The sequence below is a fragment of the Crinia signifera genome, chromosome 4 (genome assembly GCF_055691185.1).
Source record: "Crinia signifera chromosome 4, ASM5569118v1, whole genome shotgun sequence".
NCBI classification, from domain to species: Eukaryota; Metazoa; Chordata; class Amphibia; order Anura; family Myobatrachidae; genus Crinia; species Crinia signifera.
This window is the reverse complement of record NC_139220.1, coordinates 199208248-199231664: the sequence shown is the minus strand read 5'-3', so window position 1 is coordinate 199231664 and position 23417 is coordinate 199208248. Positions and strand designations below refer to the sequence as shown.

The following is a 23417-nucleotide window of genomic DNA, read 5'->3' as shown; positions in this document are numbered from 1 at the left end:
TCTTGTAGCAGTATTGCTGTCAAAATGGCTCCTTAGCTGAGGGCACAGGGAGCTAACATGCCTTTGAATAAAGCACTAAATGTCATTTATTTTAAACTGCGTGCAATACCAAACGAGATCACCTACTGTGTATATACTGATCTCGCTGTGATTTGTTTATACACTTTGCAAAAGTACAATGGTTTACCTCAAAAAATGGAAATAAAGTTATGATTGAGGCCTAAAACCCATCACACACAACATATTAGTACAACTTTTTTGCAAGATAATTTTGTTATCATTAATTTATTTATTTACAGTTTCTTATATAGCGGAGCATATTCCGTTGCGCTTTCCAATTGGAAACAACAGTGATTAAACAAACTGGGTAGATACAAACCGACATGGAGGTTATAAACAGGTTATAACTAAGTAGTATTACTTTTTGCTTGTCTAAGCATATCTACTAGTGTCATAGAAAGCTCTTGTATTTTCCTGTATTTTCTTAAGGTCCATACACACTGGGCGACTATGCCCAGTGTGTATGGACAGCGATGATCGCATTCATCGCTGGGGGGAAAGCCGCTCAGTGCATACACACTGAGTGTCTTCCCCCCGGCCCGGCGCCGACGGAGGGGGGAGGACAGCATTGCATAGTGGAGCGCTATGCAAAGCCGTCCTGAAAGGCGCTTATGTGCTGGTATAACCAGCAGATGAACGGCTTTCCCGGCGATGTTGCAGGAGCGCGCAGCACCGCTCATCGCCGGGCCATTCACACTTGGCAGCTTTGAGCTGAAAGCCACTCAACCCTGCTGTTTTGATTGACTTTCAGCTCAAAGTCACCCAGTGTGTATGGGCCTTTAGTCTCACATGTGTTGTGAAAACTTTATATACTGTACTGTTTTTAATGTAAGTAGTTGTCAAAATGAGTATTATAGTGTTGGTATCACACTAAAAGTTACCTCAGATGACACTCATTAACATATAATCATAGGGTTAAAATAAAAGACTACTTATAACATATTGAAAAATATTTATCAGAAATTGTTACACATTGTAACATATATTTAGATTATTGCAAAAATAAGCATTTCCAGATTAAGGGCGGGATGCAACAAACAAAAATTACTGTAAAAAAACAATTTTCATATGCAGCAAAGCCCCACTGCCGGGGCTTTGCTGCGGGGGGTTACACCAGTTCTAGATGGTGTAACCCCATAGAAGCCTATGGGCTTCCCTTCGCTTCCCCCGCCGCCCTGCGCGCCCCCTGCTGATCCGCGCCACCTCCCCCCCCCTCACCTGTGTCCGGGCAGCCTACTGCTAAACTGCCCGGACCAGGGTCCTCCTCCTCCCTGCACCGCTTCTGGGTGCAGGGAGGAGGAAGCAGAGTCCTGGCAGCTGGTTAAGGGTCCAGGGAGGGAGGGGGGACCAGCTGCACATTGCCGGCCACAACGCAAAGGACAGCTCTTAACGCAAAAGCTGTCCTTGCATTAATAATCGCATATGTTAGTACATATGCGATTATTAACAATGTGAATGCCGGTGATGTGCGGCCACGGTTATTAGAGAATCCCACCCTAAGGCTGTTTCTATACAGAATATAGATATGTTAAGTAGAGCATTGAACAGAAAACAAATAAATTGACGAGTCTCATCATTTAGCAGACATACTGACGGGACTACATGCACTGGTGGTGTGATCACTAAGGAAAAATCGTGGGTGGTTTACGCATTCACGTGCTATGTGTTACACTAAACCGTTGAACAAAGCTCAGGGGGAGCACATCACAGACTTAAGTAAATAAACTACATTCGACTAGTGAGTGCCCAACCAACATGTAGAATAGGAGCAGAAGGGCTTACTAGCAGGTTTTATCCAGGTGCTTAAAAATGTGAGATTTATTTGTTCTGACAGTCATACACATATCATACAATGTAAATTCCTGAGTTCCTGTCACTTGATCACCGATTCTACCTAGCCACCCAGCATGCACTGCACTTGTGACAGCAACTCCACATTTACACTAACTATTGTGAGCAGGCAAACAGAATAAATAAGAACTGCATTTCTATAGTTAAATATTAAGGAATGCTCAGCACCCATGTGACACTAGCCTAAAGCTAATATATATACATAAATAAATGATTTAATAAAGTACTTTGTACACTGTGAATGTTTTAGGTACATTATAAAGGGCCAAGTCTGTACAGCGGTTGCATCAAGTACAGATTTTACAATATAAAGCAAAGTCATATTTCATAGTATATTCATTCCTGAATTCACATGGGATGTTACTATGATAATATCGGCTCCTTGGAAAGTTATTTCATGCATCCATCATAAATAACCCTTCTGATCAAAAGTTAATATTATTATCAACTTTATTAGCCATATGGGGGAAGGGGGCAAGTCAACATTACAATGGTGTAAAAAAGGCCACCAACGGCACTGCAACTTGCCCTGCTCACAGCATGCTCCCACCACAAACCTTTGGATTTTTGTACACAACCCTATGGGGCTGCAAACAAATATTTGCAAGTCTGGAGGCTCTGTAATTGTGGCATACAGCAGAACTTGCACCATGAGAGGCCTCATGGGTAAATGAATCCCCCCATAAGTGTAAGCTCTTGCAAGCAGGCAATCTCCACAGTCATCTCTAACAATTATTGAAAATGTGCATTATGATTATGTCATTAGTAATATTTATGTATCTGTAGAGTTGTTAATTTGTCGGTAACTGTCCTTTTTGGTTTCCTATATACTATATAATATGTTCCACTGGTTATGAACAGCGCTATGGAACCCTTCTGGTGTCTTATAAATAAAAGATAAAAGTAATAATTATAAGCAGAAAAGATGGAAAATTCACATCACTGCATGTCCATAGGGGATGCAGTTAAAATCCTGGCGGTCGGGATCCCGGCGTTCAGAATCCCGACGCCGGAATCCCGACCACCGAAATGCCAACACATTCTCCCTCCTGGGGTGTCCACGACACCCCTGGAGGGAGAATAAATTAGTGTGCCGAGCGTAGCGAGGCACCTGGCCCGCTGCGTGGTGAGCGCAGCGAGCCCGCAAGGGGGGGCGATCCACGTCCCCCCCTTGTCGGCATTTCGGCTGTCGGGATTCCGGCGTCGGGATTCTGAACGCCGGGATCCCGACCGCCGGGATTCAATACTGAATCCGTCCATAGGACCACAAATATTAATAGTATGTCTTAATTGCAGTCATTGAGCATGAGTCCATGACTATCTTTGCAGGTTAATATTATTGATCTTTGCACATTAGCTTCTGTACCTTCTCCCTACAATTCTAATAAAAAAGCAATGAAATAAAAAGGTGGTGACTTGAGTAACACCTAATTGCTTCCTATGCACAAAGCAGGTAATTCTGGTTGGTCTTCAAACGCAAACTCCTTCTTTAATGGACAAAACCATGTGCTCTGCAGGTGGGGCAGATGTTACATGTGCAGAGAGAGTTAGATTTGTGTGAGTTATTTTCTTTCTGTGCAGGGTAAATACTGGCTGCTTTATTTTTAAACTTCAAATTAGATTTCAGTTTGAACACACCCCACCCAAATGTAACTCTCCCTGCACATGTTACATCAGCCCCACCAGCAGTGTACATGGTTTATTCCATCAAAGAAACCAACCAGAATCCCCCCCCCCCCCCCAAAAAAAAAAGGGTGACCTCTATGGAATCGCCCTGTCCTGGGTCACTGCATGCACTATCTGAGATATAGTCCTCACTGCAGAAAGGAGAGACTCTAGGTCTTATATGGTTCCTGCACAGCTCACCTACACCCCCCTTCCCCTAGTATTAGAGCATGTTTTCCATTTCTGTAACATAAAGCTGGGATGCCCTTAATATATAACACTTTTTGTAGCAGTTTTACAAAACATAATTTGAAAGGAAAAACCCCTGTAGGTGATAAAAAAAAATAATGAAACCTTGAACAAATATCCTTCTTTTCTTATGATAGACATATAGATACATCCATTACTGTAAATATAATGTCTGTGTGTGCTTGTACTTGTGGTAGAAATATAGATTGTAAGCTCCACTGGTGCAGAGGTTGATGTGAATGTTCAACTATTCTCTGTACAGCACTGCTGAATATGTGTGCACTATATAACTGGTAATAAAGAAATAATAAATAAATAATATAGAGGTTCGTTCAGATGTAGGTGCAAATTTTGCTGTAGGCACCATGTTGTGCTGCTAGGGGTGCAAGTGCAAAATCTATTGTATACAAGTCAAATACTTCATGCTCCTGCATACTGCACATACTGACTACTACTAGCCAACTCTATTCTCACACGGCATTTAAAACTAGGCCTAGGTCAAACACCCCCCGGCATCTCTACATCAGATTGTACATCTTGCATTTTCCCATTGTTGTATAAAATGGATTTCTAGGTGCAAATATTGCTCCCAGTGGCTGGGTTTGCCCCTAAATCATAATCAGTTCCCAAATTGATGTTCCTATAATCATCAACTATGTTATTTACTGTATATATAGCTTGTTTTTCAAGATTTACTGCCCAAAATTCAAAAAATATTTGTACTTACTGCATCAAGAAAACTCCAATATTCAAAACCAAAAGTAAATAAATACATATCACTTTATACAGAGACAATAAATAAGATATTTCTTGTCAAATCAATATTGCACTAAGTAGCCAAAATTTACATCACCCCCTAAGTAAGCATCAGTTCAATCCCCTGGCAATAGCATAATTACAAAGCAATAGAAGGTTTAAGATTGACTTACAAATATTTTATCTTTATATCAAAATTGTTTACAATGGACACACAACTATTAAATACAATCCTCGAGAAAAATATATGTAATATCTAGTGGGAATTGCTAATGGTACTGCCAATCTCAGACACCCTAAAATCTCTTATGATTGACCTTTGTAACCCGGAAATTTGCAGACTGTCCTTAAGCATATAAATTAGACCAGCATTAAAATTTGGGGGAGTTTCTGTAGCCAGATTTATAATCTAAGCAAGCATAGGGTCTGACAAACATTTTTTATGTCATGTGCTGTTTGTTAAATGTATGTATGTACTGAAGTAGTGCTCCCAAGGGGGCAGATGTATTAAGCCTTAACAAGAGATAAATCCAAGGATGATAAGGAGAGATAAACGTCCAGCCAATCACCTGCTTACTGCCATGTTACAGGCAGAGTTTGAAAAAAGTCAGTAAGGAGCTGATTGGCTGGACAGTTATCTCTCCTTATCACCCTTGCATTTATCTCTTGTTAAGGCTTAATACATCTGCCCCAAGGTGTTTCCCAAAGAAATTAAAGGCCCCAAAAACTATGAATTCTTGACACAATAGTCAGTCATGAGCTAGTATCAGTCTGTATGCTTGGACATCCTTCTAACCCAGTGGTTCCCAAATATTTTGAATCATGGCACCCTAGAAAATCAGAATTCTTTTCATGGCACCATAGACTAAAAGCTCCTTATTGAGAATTTAAAAAAATTATATTAAGTAAATTGTATTTATAGGTCATCCTTAGGTTAAGTTAGGTGGTGAGAGACAGGCACCCCTGCAAGTGTCCCAACGCACCCCCAGGGTGCCACGGCACACAGTTTGGGAACCACTTTTCTAACCACACAAACTACAGAGAACATGAAAGTGAGACAGCCATTCGTACAGGATAAGTAACCCAACCATTCGGCCTGAAGGTACATGTCAATATCTTATATGATTTAATCATTTATTTGACCAGACTAAGCAATACGTTAATTTAATCCATCCTTCTACCGCATGGTCACTTTTTGACCTGATTTAAAAACCTAAAAAAATATGTGCTAATATGCAATATCTGAGATTTTATTTAGATTATTTTAGATTATGGATTAATACAGCATATGGAGAGGGTTTTAACTATAAATTACTGAGCACACATAAAAACTTTGGTAGGGGCTCTTAACTTTACTCAGTTACATTGCTAAATCAAAGTCAACCATAGAGATTGCACTTCAAACAAAGGGCCTTATTTTGGTTCATTCTTTCTGACAAAATCCTTCTTAGATGGACAAAACCATGTGCACTGCAGGGGGGGCAGATGTAACATGTGCAGAGAGAATTAGATTTGGGTGAGTAATTTTGTTTCTGTGCAGGGAAAATACTCACTGCTTTATTTTTACACTGCAATATAGATCTCACTTTGAAGTAAAACCCCACCCAAATCTAATTATCTCTGCACATGTTACATCTGCCCCACCTGCAGTGCACATGGTTTTGCCCATCTAAGAAGGATTTTGTCAGAAAGAATGAACCAAAATAAGGCCCAAAGTTCTGATTTAACTACCACACAAAGATATATCTAAAGTATTTTTATCAAACTTTAAAACAGTACAGCATTACCAATAATAGTACTAACTTCAAAATACTGCGTCTTCCACAGACACATGGTAACATACACGGTACAAACGTAGACTGACATGTTGGGGGAAATTTACTAAAATGGGAGTCCTATTTCACATGGGATGGGCAACCAATCAAAATCTATTTCTCACTTATTTAGCACCTTCTAGAGGATACTAGATAGTATCTGATTGGTTCCCCATAGCAACATCCCATGTGAAATAGAAATCCCATCTTAGTCAATTTCCCCCGTTGTATTATGTACAAAGATGGTGCATAAAATGCAAATAGATAAAGTAAAGTGAGACGTAATGGTAATAGCACTGATGTGATACAAGCTGTGGTAAATTCCTATGTATTTAGTTACATAGCTTGTGAATATAAAAAAATGTATCAGGTTAAATTTTTTTATAAACTGTAATGGTGTTTATGTAAGTCTTACTGATCTGTCAAAAATGATAGATGTGGTTTAAATGTGTACTTTTATCTGTAAAATCACATATTTATGACTGGGTTAAAACAAGGCATTATTAACAACACATGGATTAAGAAGGGTGTTGGGAACTGGTTTCTGATAATCCTCCAATGTAAGGAGAATGTGTTGAGGTTAGTGAGACAGTGACCATGTCAGCTACATGGGATCATGAGTTACCTAACAGCAAGCACTGCTCAGTCTATTAGTTTGCTACTCGCTACTGTTTATAGAAAGTCACACTTAACAACTTGTGTTCTAGAGCGCTTGAATCTGATATCAGATTGTTTGCAAGATGCGGACAACAAAAGGATAAAATATAAATCTTTATAAGTCAAGATTTAGAATACTATTGATACATGTTACATAGATACAAAGTTACATAGTAGTTATGGCTGAATAAAGACATATACGTCCATCAAGTTCAAGCTTTGGTTAGGGTGTGTGATCTGTTTGTTGCATCTCTGTATATAAATTGTGTATTCTGATTTCATTTTAGAAAAATGTATGTAATGTCTGCCTTACAATGTGATAGATAGATAGATAGATAGATAGATAGATAGATAGATAGATAGATAGATAGATAGATAGATAGATAGATAGATAGATAGATATGAGATCAAAAGTAAAAAAAAAGCCATCTAGTAAGAGAAACATGTAGGACTGTTTTGATTTTTTACTACACAATTCCGTGCCAGCAGGGCCAGCAAACGGTGCATATCACTGCCTGTAAAATGCAATGGGGCAGATGTTTTAAGCCTTAAAAGAGATAAACGTGAGGGTAATAAAGAGTGATAAACATCCAGCTAATCAGCTCCTAACGGTTACATTGCAGCCAGTGCTTTAAATGGCAGTTATGGGCTGACTGGCTGGATGTATATCCCTCTATCACCCTTGCGTTTATCTTAAGGCTTAATACAGCTGCCCCAATATTTGCAAATATGGAGGTGTGGGGCTGTTCCTTGAATTTTTAAATGGCAGTTGGTTTGGGGCATTTCTCTGCTGATTTGTAATATGTGTTCATTCAGAATGAGAAACATTAGGTTATGTGTTGTACTGTTTACAGGCTTATATAACAAGCACCAGTAGCAGAATACCGAAGGATAAGGTTTGTCAGTCTTTTGCTTCATAAGAAAGCTTTAGACAGCCCCATTCGATAATCATAGGCGTAAAAAATAAAATAGAATCTGTACATTCTGATTTATCTCTTTGGAAGAATAGTGCGTGACATTCCCTAATTCCTGTGCTACGTATATTTATACACAGCAGGGATTCCTGAACAAAGTGCATATGGTAACAAATATAGGTTTTCATGACTTTTTGAGTCTGGGATAAATCAAAAAGAATAAACTGTAGGCCTGACGGGGGATTAGACGTATTCCTTTCTTCCACACCTGTATATGGTCATTTTCCATAAATTAGGTTTTTGTTTGTTTTAAATATATTTTCTCTATGCATCGCTCTATAACTCATCAACGATTGAACGGGTTCGCTGTTTTATTACAATATTATTTTTTTCCCTATTTCTTGTGATTTATAATAATTAATGAGACATTTTGGTGCTTCCTCCAGAATTATACAGGAGGGTTATAATGCTTTAACATGTGGAAAACTTGACTTCAATGATCTGCGGTCAGTAACTTCTGCCATGGTTTTTTTTTTTACTAGAGGAAAAATGTTCAAATCTGGAAATTTTCTTTACAAAATAAGGACAGCGTGCACCTACTGTATGTCAATTTACAGCTTTACTAGGGTTTGATTAGATTAGATCACATTTTTCAAAAGTGAAAACACAGTATTGCTGACTCTACCTTCTTGTGGTAAATACTAGTAAAATTACACATTAAACAGGAAAACCTCTCACTAGCTGCATGTTTCAGAGAGTAATAACAACAATACTGGCCAAAAAAACACTAAAATGCAGTCATATGCTCTACAATTGATGCAGTCGTTATATACTATATGTTACTGCAGTACAGGGTTCTATGTTATGAGTTACCTCAGGAAAATAATTGACAGCTAATATTATAACTATTCACTTTCCAAGGTTTCAGCTTTTTTTATTTTTATTTTTTTAAATATTATCTGGCAATAGAGCAAGAGTAGTCTCTTGACATTTTTCGAGCTCTTTATGTTTTAATACATTGTTCTGATTACAGTTAAATGTTTTGCTAGGTTATCTGTTAGTTCCTAAGAAAAATAGTGAGGAGCAGGCAATAATTCTTGAAATATGAATGTTATTGCAAATTCATTCTATTAGATGGAAATTGAAAAACATTTTTTTCACTATGCTGTGCGATGAATTGCAGAAAAACAAAGTGTCTATCTGTTCAGCTATAAATGCCCATTATTATGAACTATATTTGAGGAGTTAAACATCATATGCTTTCCCCATTACGCTAGATATTTGCTATATTTTACGTATATATATATATATATATATATATATATATATATATATATATATTAATTTATGTGAGTGTTACATGGGGAAAAAATTACAAATGTGTAACAATTCAACATTGAATCTTTTGTCATCTGCTAGAACATAATTACTGTTTCCAAGCAAAGTTACATGTTAGTATTGTTAATAGAGTACAACACATTCAATTGATGTGTTTATTTTGTTACATAAGGGTGTTTTTTTTTTGTAATTGTAATATTTCTAAAATAGGCAAAGCCATTGCTGCACCAGTACATATACATAATAGCAGAGGTCTCAATTTGCAAATGTGTTTTATTCGCTCTAGAGGTGCAGCTCACAATCTATTTGGGGGAAGAACAAGGGGATAATGTATGTGACAGCACAGGAACTATTAGCAGAATACACTCCAGGACTTGGGGGAGAGAGAGAGAGAGGTTTGAGAGAGAGAGAGAGAGAGAGAGAGAGAGAGAGAGAGAGAGAGAGAGAGAGAGAGAGAGAGAGAGAGTGTGTGTGTGTGTGTGTGTGTGTGTGTGTGTGTGTGTGTGTGTGTGTGTGTGTGTGTGTGTGTGTGTCTATAGCAGTAGTGCAAGGTGGTAACATGTGACTTCAATATTTCTTAAGCTCAGTGGCACATAATATGTTTTACTCAAGCATTTACAGGTTTTTGCCACACATATCACTGTGTGTTTTTATACATGCCCCACCCTCCTCCATCCACATTCAACAAGTCTTTTACAATGCTTTGAATGTCATTTTTCATTTTCTAGGTGGGTTTGGAGAGATTATTATCAAAGGCTAGTAGGCATCTTACTTTTATGGCGTGGTCATATCTGCTAATGTTTGCCATTAGAAATGCATGCTTTCTTGCTAAGCAATGTGTGACAAAATATTGATACATGTCACAAGAGCTATTGCACTTGTCTTTGAAGAGAAGTAACACTATTGAAAGGAATAAGTGTTTGTATGGAATACAAGAGATCATGTAAACTGTGGGTTACAAAGCCTTACAAAGGATAGGTAGGGCAGGGCTTAACATTAAGGTGAAAGGCTAAATTGTGCTTTCAGTTACTGTGTAAATACAAGCTTGTCCAAGCATCTGAGCTGCGTTGTATATATACTGTATGTATGTATGTATGTATGTATGTATGTATGTATGTATGTATGCATCTACTCTTTATTCAGCATAACATGGAACTAGAATAAAACCTTCTTTAAAAAAGCACTTCTCATCTATAACCTATTTCATATACTGTATATGTCTGTCTTTCCTTATCTACCGACATAATGGGTCTCACAGCAATAAAGTACTTAGTTGAAGGTTTATGTAGGCCAGGCTTCAATAACTGCATGTCAATCAAATGTGTCATGCTGCTACAATGCACTACAAGCAGGCACCAAGCCCCTGTACCTAACAGCTGACAGTTTGCTCATTAGTGTTGATGTGGGAAGTCGTTTAAAAAAATACCCAGTTCATGCAAAGCCTGGATCCTGTACTGTACACACTGCACTGCACCACAGCCACAGTTTTAGGAGCTTGGCTTTGTACCCCTGATATGTCACACAGTAACAGTGAATATCTCCCAACACAGCCAACACCATTCACACCTCCTCAAAGCTGCAATCAGTTCACCACTTCACCTATGTGACTTTTATTTAATTTATTTATTAACAGGTTATTTTATGTTTTATATTGATTGTTTAAACTCTATCCCCTCTCTCTCTGTGGTGTTGCTGGAATATGTCAGGACATTGAGAGTACTGGAATTCTATATCCTATTTATGATTATTGCTAAAGGTTCTGACTTGAAATGTTTACGGCAAACCGTTTTATCTCGAGGTTTATTAACCACAGTATATGTGGGTGCAGAAATCCACGTTGTTCCCCGGGCTGACCTATTTCTCCATCCACCAGAGCCTGGTCATGTCCGGGAGCGCAGGTGTTGGGCGATAATCGGGCATACATAAATAGTGGCGAAGATCTGAGAGGTGCACGAACGATATGGCCAATAAATCTGAGTAATGTAATGTATAACTATTGGGAGTAAAAAGCAGACGAACTGGCCAGTTCTCTGTTGATGACCCAAGACTGTATTTTGCCCTTGGCTTTCTGCTACCTATGGCAGGGCTTGCTGCAACTTTTAGTTCCACAAGAGGAATGGAAGCTGCTGATTGCTTAAGCCCGTTATATATGGTCAAAGAATTGACATCGCCACTTATATTTGAGCATAAGGGAAACGAAATGCTCTGATCCCTGTCGCCTTCTTGCTGTGGTTATATGAAGCCTGCCCACAGGCAGGAGGAAGTGCATGGCAGGGTACGGTGAGGAGTATGTGTACAGTGTCAGTCGCCTGAGTGCAGCGCTGCTAATACTGTCTGTTCTGGCCATGCCGACCACATCCGGCCCTGCCACCCTGCCGGGCGCTGGGGACACAATGCTACTGTCGCGTGCAGCAGTCTGATCATAATGGGATTAGCTCAAACATAGCAACTAAATAGAGACAGTCACAGCCCAGACAAGCAAAGCAAATGTCACCCTGGAAAACCCCCCTGAAAACACATCGCCAGACCCTGACGCTGTCACTCTCTCTCCCATGTCACACAGCACAGGACATTGCCATCCATCCTCTGCACTGCACACTGTACTGGTGCTGTACCAGTGCAATGTCACCCCTGTGCCACTAATCGTTCATACTATGCCCACTGCTGGGTGCATGCTATGCATAAAACTGCATTGTATCCATGTTAATAATGATGATGATGATAATGTCAAAAGCTTCTTTGTTGCTAGTGTGTGTGTGTGTGTGTGTGTGTGTGTGTGTGTGTGTGTGTGTGTGTGTGTGTGTGTGTGTGTGTGTGTGTGTGTGTGTGTGTGTGTGTGTGTGTGTGTGTGTGTGTCTCAGAGAGAGAGAGATAGGGAAAGAGAGAAATTGGGGCACAGCTCTACCAGCTGTCCCAGAGATAAGTATGCCTGCCACATCTATATGTAAGGCCAGCCAGATTTGCCTTATAAAACAGCCTTAATATACAGACAAGGACATGGGGCGTGTGGGCAAGGTCACTGTGACACATACAGTATGCTGCTATACACGTACATAGAAGGTGTATAAGAATCCTACCTGTGCTGGAGCGCTGCTTAGGCCTTGCCTTGCAGGGGAAGCTGGTGGGCGACCCCCCAATGATGTTGGGTGGGAAGAGACCCGGGCTGTACTCTTGGACATAGGACTGGTAGTTGGAGATGGCATGGTGGGCAGAAGACGAGGCTCCCCCGAGGCTTCTGGGGTGGGAGGACTCCAGTTTCATGGACTCGGGGGATACATGGTACTTGATGCATTCCTTCTCTTCCTGCCGGTTAGAGATGCTGGATCCAGTGGTGGAAATAGAGGGGTCCGGGGAGACATCTTTGGGTGGAGTAGGGGGGAAGGCGAATATGTGGGGGCTGGAGTGTCCCGTAACCAGGGATGAGGAGGAGGCTGGGGGGTAGACGTTAAGAGGTCCGGGGGGACTGTGGGTCTTGGAGAAGGGAGGAAGGTTCCAAGGTGATGCTGCAGGGTGGCCTCCTGTAGCCTTGCTCCCATGGTCCAACCAGTGGTGAAGAAGAGGTGGGCGGCATACTGGGCCTAAATAAATACATCAATATTGTAAGATTATATGGCACACATAACTATGGAGATTGCTTAATATCTCAATTCAAAAAGGCAACATAGCAGCCAATAAGACATCCACTTATTCCACCAATTCACCTATTTGGCGCAAACTATACTATTATATTATGAAATCCCGCCGACTGTTACATGTATATATATATATATATATATATATATATATATATATATATATATATATATATATATATATATATATATATATATATATATGACACACAACTTGACCTTGAATTTTAAAAAAAACTAAAACATTGCTAAGGTCCTGGTGCCAAATCCAACTCTCTCTCTCGCTCTCTCGCGTTCTCTCTCTCTCTCTCTCTCTCTCGCTCTCTCTCGCTCTCTCTCTCTCCTTTCTTGCGTGTGTGCGTCGTATGTCCTGAATAACCAACAGGTATGATACTGCAGGTTTAATTATTATTATTAATTGTTGAAACATTTTCAGGACCTACTAAAATAAGGAATGATAAATTAAGATGGATAATTAGAAAATGCTGTAAATCTATAGGAAAGTGCACAGTAAGGAGATAAGATATGAGAATTATGTTAAAACGACTATGCTGCTTCCAGTTTTGCAGTTGTAGGAATAATTATCTTAAACACATTTTTGAGAGAGAGAGAGAGATTTAACAATAGTATTTAAAGGGGATGTATTTAGTGTATTAAGTACACGTGGACCACATAAGCAGTACAGTTATACATTTATAACGAAAGATCCACAATGCTGATGCTATCTTACGTTTTGCGTTAAAATACATTATATATCATAGGAGGGAACACAAGTAGATATCATTAGTCATTAGTAGGTGGTGTATGAAGTGTATGTGAAACCAGATTCTAACACAAACGCATAGTCTATACAATAGTTTTATATAAATCGATTGTATAATATTTACATTGTGATTGTGAATAATGTACTAAACTGTGTGCGTGTGTGTATATATATATATATATATATATATGCATACACATAGATAGATACACACTAGAAAGGGTATGATAAACAGTAAAGGAAGAGGAGGTGGTTAGCTCTTCAAATAGAGAATAGCGCAGGAAATAGGTTAGACATAAGTGTGAAAATACTAGATCACATGTTGTTTTAAAAAAATAATGATCACGCATTGTTTACTGAAGTCCACTCACAGAGCACACTTGCACCAGTAATGCACCAGTAATGGACCAGTAATGCACCAGTGAAAAGTCAGATAAGGTATTATCAAGTTTTATTGTGTACAAATAGCTCTATGAATTGTCAGATCTTGTGTAATGAAATGACTCTTTTGGATTCTTTTTTGACAGGGAATAAAGCATACGGACAGAAGTGGCTTTAAACAATCTGAGCAAAAGGCTGTCCTACCTTTCAACTTTATTTATCAAGCAGCGTTAATATATATATATATATATATATATATATATATATATATATATATATACCCCATGTTTAAAAATGTTCATTGTATAGCTAAATATATATCTATTTGGTTTTGGGATTGATATTGTTTTATTATAGTTTTTTTCTTGTTATTGCAAGAAGTAAAGCAAAATATATAAGTGCAAGTAAATGGAATATATTGTGCTATTTTGTGGTATCTACGAGATAAGCATCTGTGCACTCACCGTGGTTAGATGGGTACCTCTGCACTGTTCGTACGGAGTTGCCATAATAGGAAGGGACGTGGTTTCCCTGCCCATCGATATTGAAAAGTACATCCACCTCCTCCGGCAGAGGGTACTGAGAGGGGTCCATGTATGAATGACTCAGCCCAGGGTGATGTGATTCAGGATGTTGTCCATTGAGAAAAGCCGGGTGGTGGTGATGACTGAAGCAGCGTGGCTGGTCTGCTGGAGAGACCTCCATTTCCAGCGACACCTGGGACCTTTACTACAAGGACTTGGGAGGGTGCTCCACTGACGCAAACGCAAGTCCAAATATTTATTTGCGAGAAGAAAAAAATAATAATAAAACAAAAAAATAATCAATCCACAGAACTAGGTCACCTGCGACGAAAAGAAAACAGCAACTTAGGATGCACAGTTACACAAATGCAAAGAGTTAAATGGAGCAATGACCAACAGGTAACTCAGGTGCTGTGCATCAGAGACCCGGAGTCCTGACACTGCGGAAGCCGATTGTCCCATAAATGTTGCTCAATGCTCACAAGAAGCAGCTAAGCTCAGGAGGACCTCCTGGGGTCAGAGAATAAAGTCAGCACAAACCTTTCAGACTACAAAGCAGGAAGGGAGAGCTATGTGATCCCACAGAAAGAAGTTGGAACTGGCTGATCGGATCTCGTGTGCTCTCTCTCCCTCTCTCTCTCTCTCTCTCTCTCTCCCTCTCGCTCTCTACTTTTTTTTTTTTTTTTTTTTTTACAGTGGAGGCATTCTTTCTGAAAGTAGCAGGATGGCGCCAGGCGGCTCAATGATCGCAGACAGCTGTGGCGAGACGCAACTTAAGGAGGTTCCACTGTCATCAGCGGGGAGGGAGGGGACTGTCACAGAGGAGGGAGTGAACAGGACACCCAAATTTACACAGCATCAGTCACTCCCCTCCTTATCGTCTCTCACGCCCATACACTGTGCCTGCCAGCTAATAAGCCCTTCAACTACACATCCTGCATTAGAAGCAATGTTATTAATGTATGCGCTAGGCAGGAGAGAGCGCACATGCGCTGCGCAACTTTTATATCTATATACTGGAACTGATCAGTGGGAAATATGCATTGTGTAAGTCAGGGACAATAAAAACAAGACGGATAGAGAGAGAGAGAAAGAGGGAGAGAGAGAGACTTGGTGTACAGTAATGCCAGGTTTGAGGACACTTTTTTAATAACTGCAGGTGTGTAAACTTGTATGGTGCAATGATTTATTTATCTGACTATAATCCAAATACTCAAAGAAAAAAATGTTTCCTACATAATGATCTAAATAGTGAGTGTGGCTGCGGTAGATAGGACGCAAGACAAACTAACTAATAAAGGAACCAGTTTTGGTAAGGCTGAGGGTTTGTGACTGTTTTTTCCTGTTCTACTCCGGAGACCTCCTGTTGCTCTTTACTTGAGTCGCTGCATCCCCTAGCGGCAGGCACACACCAAGCTGCAACTTCATGCACTGCTATTTTACCCACCTGCACTCACATCAGTACAGTACAGCAGTACAGCTGAGCTTTAGTGTTCTATCTATCTATCTATCTATCTATCTATCTATCTATCTATCTATCTATCTATCTATCTATCTATCTAATTATCTATCTATCTAATTATCTATATATCTAATTATCTATCTATCTAAATATGTAGATAGATAGATAGATAGATAGATAGATAGATAGATAGATAGATAGATAGATAGATAGTAAACAACGCATGTACTAGAATGCCTAAAAATACTCCATGGATAATGTATATTCAATAGTAAGGATATTCTCCAATTTATTCCAATAGTCGTTTTTAATCCTATCATTGAAAATGAATTTATGTAACCTAAAGTTGTTGAAAACATTTCTATTATTAATGTCACAAATCCGAGTTGTTTCGCGCAGCTATCCTCCTGTATCAGATCGGGGAAACTCATTGGCAAAATGTATCCTATTTACAAAAATAAAACTTTTTTTTTTTTAAGCTTTTGTTAATAAATTAACATCAGAAGAATTATTCATAGTTTACGTGTAACGCATTGCAAAACCTTTCTTCTACAGTATATATATATAAAATATGCCATAGATATTCATATCATAGATATTATTTTATTTGAAATCGTAAAAAAATCGTCGCAGAGAATATTAGGAATGATGGTGGGATGTTAACCAGGCAGATTTGTCCTTATATCCTGAACAAAAATGCGCTGAGAAAACCCCACTTTGCTACCTGGACATCTGATATTCTCGATAAGAGACACATGAGTCCCTTTACTCATCCACAGGTACACATACGTGTTTACACAGAGCCCCGAGTACACACAACTTTACACAATGGGAAGAAACATGAAAGGATTAAGTACATGTGGCACAAAGCAAACAATGTCATGGAAGCATCAGAGTATTAGCCAGCATTGCACTACATGTTTATTTTGAATATAATATGTCAGAGGTTTTGAAAAGTATTATATATAACACATTTGTGTCCGTCATCATGGCAGGTACAAGGAGTTGATTGCATAAGAAAAAAATACATTTGTTAGAGGGAAGCTACCAGTGGGAATTGCAATTGGTGTGAATAAAAATCTTGGGCTAAAGCATTCCGTGTCCAGTGAAACTAAGGCCTCTACAAATGGTTATCCCTGTACACATGAGGAGGGGGGGGGGGGGGGGTAAAACCTATTTATTACAAAAGTACCAATGATTCCTGTCCTGTCCCTAGTTTGATCCCCGTCATCTGCCAGATTACCAGGGTGTCATTGGGATTTGGGATATTGCTGTATGAGGTTTTGCATTGACCTGCCAGCCTGGCCGACGCCAGCAGCTGTGACGTCACGTCCCAGCTAACCAGCCAGGACATGAGAGAGTACTGCAAAGCATGGACACTAACCTGCTAGTACTACCACTGACATTGCACGTCATGATCTGCAAATACTTCCAGGTCTATTCTGAAGGGAAGTTCTGCTGATGGGTACATGCATCATGTTGGTCAGTGTAGGTAGCTGTCCTCTTACTGCATGCTGCTACCGTATATATGTATTTGTGGCAGGGCTAATAGACCTGTGAGTCATTGCAGCTTTGTGATGTACTCTGATGCTTACAGTAAAGATCCCTTTAAACCCCATAGTAACGTGTCAGTCTTCACTCCACCTTGGGCCATCAGTGGAATTGTTTAGGTAAGAACACCTAATAATATTATGACAAATATTTCACTTTATCATCATTCCTCAGCAGATGTCAGGATATTGACAATCGGAGCTAGAATTCTAGCTGTGAGAACAGTTAGTACATCTGGAGATACATTTGGCTGTCTGGTACTTCTTTCAAGGTGCATTTATTAATTGACAGAAACACGTTGAAACAGATTTGTAGAATGAACGGAAGTTAAGCTCTTGCATTTGGGGAAAAAAGCCCATGACAGAGGGATCAATCCATAAGCAGTAACCGTTTTCATATATTAAATACAAATATCTTGTTCAGAATAGGATAATAGAGGAGATTGGTGGAGCCTTCTTAGAGGATGGCATGAAGTGTTGGCATATGGGTCAGTGAAGTGGATTAAATATAGATGAGTCTATAAACAGAAGAACAGAGTGGGATGGCTGGAACAAACCTGAGAGGGGGAACCTGGCAGCAGGAAGGATCTCGGAAAGCAGGGACCGGACAGAGCTAGCCGTGCATGCAGAGAGCTGTCTCCCCGCTGGGCAGGGTGACCACTGAACTCCCACTCTTAATTGACAGCTCAGCACTAATAGCCGCCTTTGTTTGTCCAATTAACAAAAACAATAGTGTAGAAAAGGCGCTTAATTTGGTTTGAAGGTAAGGGACCTGGCACTGAGATCTCAATAGGTTGTGTATCTTTTCATGCTGAGAACTATAGAAAGAGTGCAGAAAGTATCTGTAAGACCTAAGGGCAGCATAGTGAGGCAGAGACAGGGTGGAACAGGGTCTGCATGTCATACAGATCATTCTGATATACCACCCAAGGAGCCAGGCGTGCCTCCAGACCAGAATATTTAGCTCACACGTCACTTTGAATGAAAGGGACATTCTCCAAATCCTCTTTCCAGTAGCTCAGGTATAGACCACAATCCTACTGTATAAATGTGACCATGGGGATACCTGCTGGTTGGGATAATGGGAGTCCTGACTCCTGACAAGCGATACCTACACCAGGGTGCATTAATGCTTGTGTAAGAGAGAAAAAAATTAGGATAATTACTAGGTATTTTATTGGTCAGCTAGGCCAACTTTTATAGCCGCATTGAAGTGATGAAGTCATACTACTGTGAGACAAATAATCCCAATAGCCCTATACACCCACCACCATCTCTCTCCCTCTCTCTCTGTCTGTCTGTCTCTCTCCCTCCCTCTCTCTCTCTCTCTCTCTCTCTCTCTCACACGCGCACACACACACTCAGTGCTGCTGATCTACCATACAAAAGCAGCGATCGATAAGGTGCCCATTGACTTCCCCAGCATCCAAACGGTTATCTTGCTCTCAGGAAATGAGCATGACATCACTCATACGCCATGTATTCTTAAGAAACGTATCCCGATTCCTACTGATAACTCCCAAGCCCATAAATCTAACACGCTATGGTAATAATGAAGTGCAGTAGTTGGATTATAGGAAGGTTACATATCAGGGGTCATCAGGCAACAGGAAATCAACAGAAATGTTAATGGAAAACAATAGAGCCCCCTCCAGATCTTGAGTGAATTGTTTTAGTTCCATTCTCTTTTGAAGTGAATGACTTTCCTGAACTGGAGGTTCCTGCTACACCTGGTCCGAATTTCTCTGCGTCCTCTGGTTGGGGGCTGGAGAAGAAGCCTCCTCAATAGCACCGGGTTAAAGCGATCGGAGCAGGATTAGGTTACGTTTGCTTGGGGTTTGATTTAACAGGGTCCTATAGTAGTACAGGTAAAGCTGTATAAACAGCCCTGGGCTGAATATCGGAGGGTTATACAGAGGACACGGCCCAGGGCACAGCTCACAATACTTTCCTATGTAAAACAACTTCTGTTCAGCCTACATGTGAAAATAGAGGATAATTGTGCATGTGGGTAACTGGCCGGAGTGGGGTGTGATACAACCTTACCAAATCTGCTCTTGTCCGCTGGGTCTCAGATCAGAGGCTACTTTCAACATGTGTTTATATATATATATATATATATATATATATATATATATATATATATATATACACACACACACACACACACACACACACACACACAGTATAATGCATTATTAAGTGAATTCCAGTGACCCTTTCTATTACAAGTCACATGAGTTCCTAGGTGTACCGTAGATACAGAATTGTTATATTTGTTTTAGATAATTACTATAGGTAATGAGTAAATAATAATCATCATAATAATAATGATTATAATATGAAGAGCACCATCCATTATTCCAGCTCAGTTTAGATGGTTATTTATGACACGAATGGAAAATGGATTACAGGTATTTTGTCTGCCTCTAGCTCAGACTAGATGTGTTTTAGTTAAATGTCTCCAGAGGCAATTGAGAACAGTTCAACTGACACATTTCTCCTCTTCAGTGTAAACATTTAACATCCAAGCCCTCCACTATCACATACCTCTATCTAGAGCCGGACAGACGGAGAGCAGTGCGGGAGTATGCTGCTGCTGCTGCAGGTGACAGCAAGGGCTGATTGTCTCCCACTCTAGTCTCTGTCCTGAGACCGGTTCTCGCTCTACTGGCTGGGGGATTTGGCAGCAGAGGAAGGGCTGCCGTCCCCTAGTTCTGCACAATCCCTGCTGCTATTAGTGATTGGCACTCTGGGTTTCAGTCAGTGCATTGACAGCGTTATGTTTTGATGATGTAAGAACAAAGCAGATGGGGATATTTTAATCTCCCATTCCATAGTAACCATAGACAGAGAAGGCATAATGAAATATAGATTATTAGATGTGGCAAACAGCCATACATACAGTGTGAATGTGTACTTGTTTGCGATGAGATTATTTGCAATGTAAATTTTCCGAGAATAATATAATCCACGAAATGCAGAGATTGTTGCCAGCAGATCCATGTGACTGCGGATATATGTACAGATAATCGTAACTGCCGCAGATCTATAAACAATATTGTATAATACAAGGCAAATTGAGCAGTAATATAAATATATATTCCGGATGGCACAACTAGACAACAACAAATCTCATCATACGGAAAACAAAAATTTGCGGACGTTTTACCATAACCTGTTATGTTTAATATATAGATGACACAGTACATTAGTGTATATGTGTGTGTGTGTGTGTGTGTGTGTGTGTGTGTGTGTGTGTGTGTGTGTGTGTGTGTGTGTATATGTGTATATATACATATCTACATTTAACTATATATATATATATATATATATAGTTAGATATCTATAGATATCTATATATATATATATATATATATATATATACATACATACATAAATACATACATACATATACACGCACATATAGATAGATATATTACGGATTTCGGAATATCTGTGCTGACTAATGTACATTAACATGAACCTTGAGTTTTGTTATTACAGTTTTGTCATAAAGAGAACGACGATCTTTCTCAGAATCTCGTGTCATTGGTTGCTGACGCTCCTTAGATTAAACAAGAAAGATAAAATTATCTATTTCACTGAAGGGGCAGAACGGAAGGGGTTCTAGTCCCACGCAATTACTGTATATCTAGATATGTGTTTCAAACCACAGATCTCATAGCGTGATATCCAAAGGCAGTGGATGGGGAAATAATTATAAACGCAGCAAATAACATCAAAGCAGAAAATACTTCTTTACATTTGAAGAAGGTTAATTGCATTAATTGGGAAAAGATTGATATGATGTGCGCGCATGTAATGGAATTGTAAAGTTCGATAGATGATAGATAGATAGATAGATAGATAGATAGATAGATAGATAGATAGATAGATAGATAGATAGATAGATAGAATAAAAATATTATTGTGGGGACAAGATTTTGGTATGTCATTTACTTTATTAGCAATTATAAAATGTGTTCCTTCCAGTTAGCCTATTAAATTAATAACTTCGTATTCATATTATGAAACTATCAAAGTCAATCATATATTTTTTCAAGTCTATATCTGTAAAATTAAAGTTTAAAGTTGATTTAAATAATTTGATAAATGGGGGGTGAAGGGGGGGGGGTTAACAACGCGATTTTCTCTGTTCCCTTGATAAACCGATTGGCATAACTAAGAGCTGAATATAGTGTATTGAGTCAATGAATTCGTAGTATTTTTTCTAATTCGAGGGGGGCGTTTATTGTTTTGTGTTTATTACAAGGCTAGCTCACAAAAACCTCAGTGTTGATTTAATAACGTGACAGCCCCCGATCACCTCATTCCTACAGCTGGACTTGTGTATGAGCGAATCCTGCTTGTATTTCCCAAATCTAATATCCCAATCCCTTGCTTTAGCCCCTATGACGGACAAGGCTATTACTGAGCAATGCAGTAACATTTTCCACTTAACCAATGTACATCATTGTAAATTGAAGCCAAACCCCCAGCATAGACTGATCTCTACGATTTGATTTCTTCAAACGAGACTCGCAACGTTTGGCTTCCTTAACATGACAAGTAGTGCCCCAAGCATGGAGGAATGACATTACTAAGAAGGAAGGCCACACAGGAGTGGCACTGTTTATGTCTACTTTAATAAAACATTGAGTACAATACTGGTGTTAGGACGTACAGCAAGGGGTGATGAGTGTGAATGGTGCAGGGTGCTGGACAAGGTGAGTTTAGTGCAGAACACAGGGGTTGCTTAATACACGTCCCTCTTGTACTATTCCTACAGCTGTAGAAATCAGATCTCAGGGCAAAGCCATTGCCAGGTCATTGCAAGGAGAAAAAAAATCTTAAAATGACTAAACTGACTAGAGAACAATAACAGCCGAGGCTAAGGTTACAACAGACACATGCTATCCCTTTAAGGCAAAGATCCCATTCTAATTCTCTCCACGTGGAAGGAAAGGCTGCAAAAAAATGTACAGAGAGGGGAAAAAATGATATATTCACTGACCTGCAAAGCTAGGGCTTGGCAGCTGCTTCGTGTTTTTTTTTCTCTTCTTTCTCTGATCTCTTCAAGATCTGAGGCAGAAATGACAGACAGATTGCAGTGGTTATGGCATTAAGCTGAAATGAGAAATACAAAGCTGGGGGATCTACCTTCTCCTACCCACCCAGAGATCTGACCTTCTACTGGAGGAGAGGATCCCAACTCGGACGGGTTCTGGAAATGGGTGAAGTCAGATATGTAATGGTAATATAATCATTCACCCATGCTGTGGCAAATTACACCCAAATCACAGACTGGTGATGTGCTATTAAACCATGGTAATGCCATTTCACCGCGTTAACTAGAGCTATCAGGAAGGTAGAGGGAAGGAAACCCAGACACCACGTTGGTGTATATATCTACCACATTCCATGAAATCACACGAAATAATGGGGGTAGATAGGCAAGCTGAGCTAGTTGTGGCTCATCCTCTACCCATCCCCTTACAGCCCTCTAATAATTAGAGGCTAATAACACAAGTAACATCACACACCTATACTTTGATGGGAAGTTTGAAAATATCAACCTAATAATTATGGAACTGAGTGGAATAGAAGTATATGTGCACACATTACAAATACAGTTTGCAAGATAGTACTATCTATGGCATATCATAGATAATTTAATATATCGCTCGTTTAGAAATGTTCTTCATGTACAAAAATATTTTTTTGCTTTCAATTTTACAAATTTACAAATGTAAATGTGGATTACAAAATATCACTATATTCACTATCACTGCCATACT

General features: G+C 39.5%; 1 protein-coding gene across 10 annotated transcripts in view; it reads right to left on the bottom strand.

The window, feature by feature from the left end:
• The window catches only part of GATA3 (GATA binding protein 3), a 32760-nt gene that overhangs the window by 7799 nt on the left and 1544 nt on the right, over positions 1–23417 (bottom strand). For 2 of the 10 annotated variants that reach the window (XM_083183399.1, XM_083183398.1), the window contains exons 2-4: positions 22634–22701; positions 14545–14925; positions 12382–12882 (exon numbers count right to left, since the gene is read on the bottom strand). In XM_083183399.1, coding sequence (XP_083039525.1) covers positions 12382–12882; positions 14545–14785 — 742 coding nt within the window. In that variant the 5' untranslated portion in view covers positions 14786–14925; positions 22634–22701. Of the gene's footprint in view, positions 1–12381; positions 12883–14544; positions 15667–22633; positions 22702–23417 lie in introns of those variants that run through there. The other 8 variants (XM_083183401.1, XM_083183402.1, XM_083183396.1 and 5 more) reach the window with 6 other exon arrangements.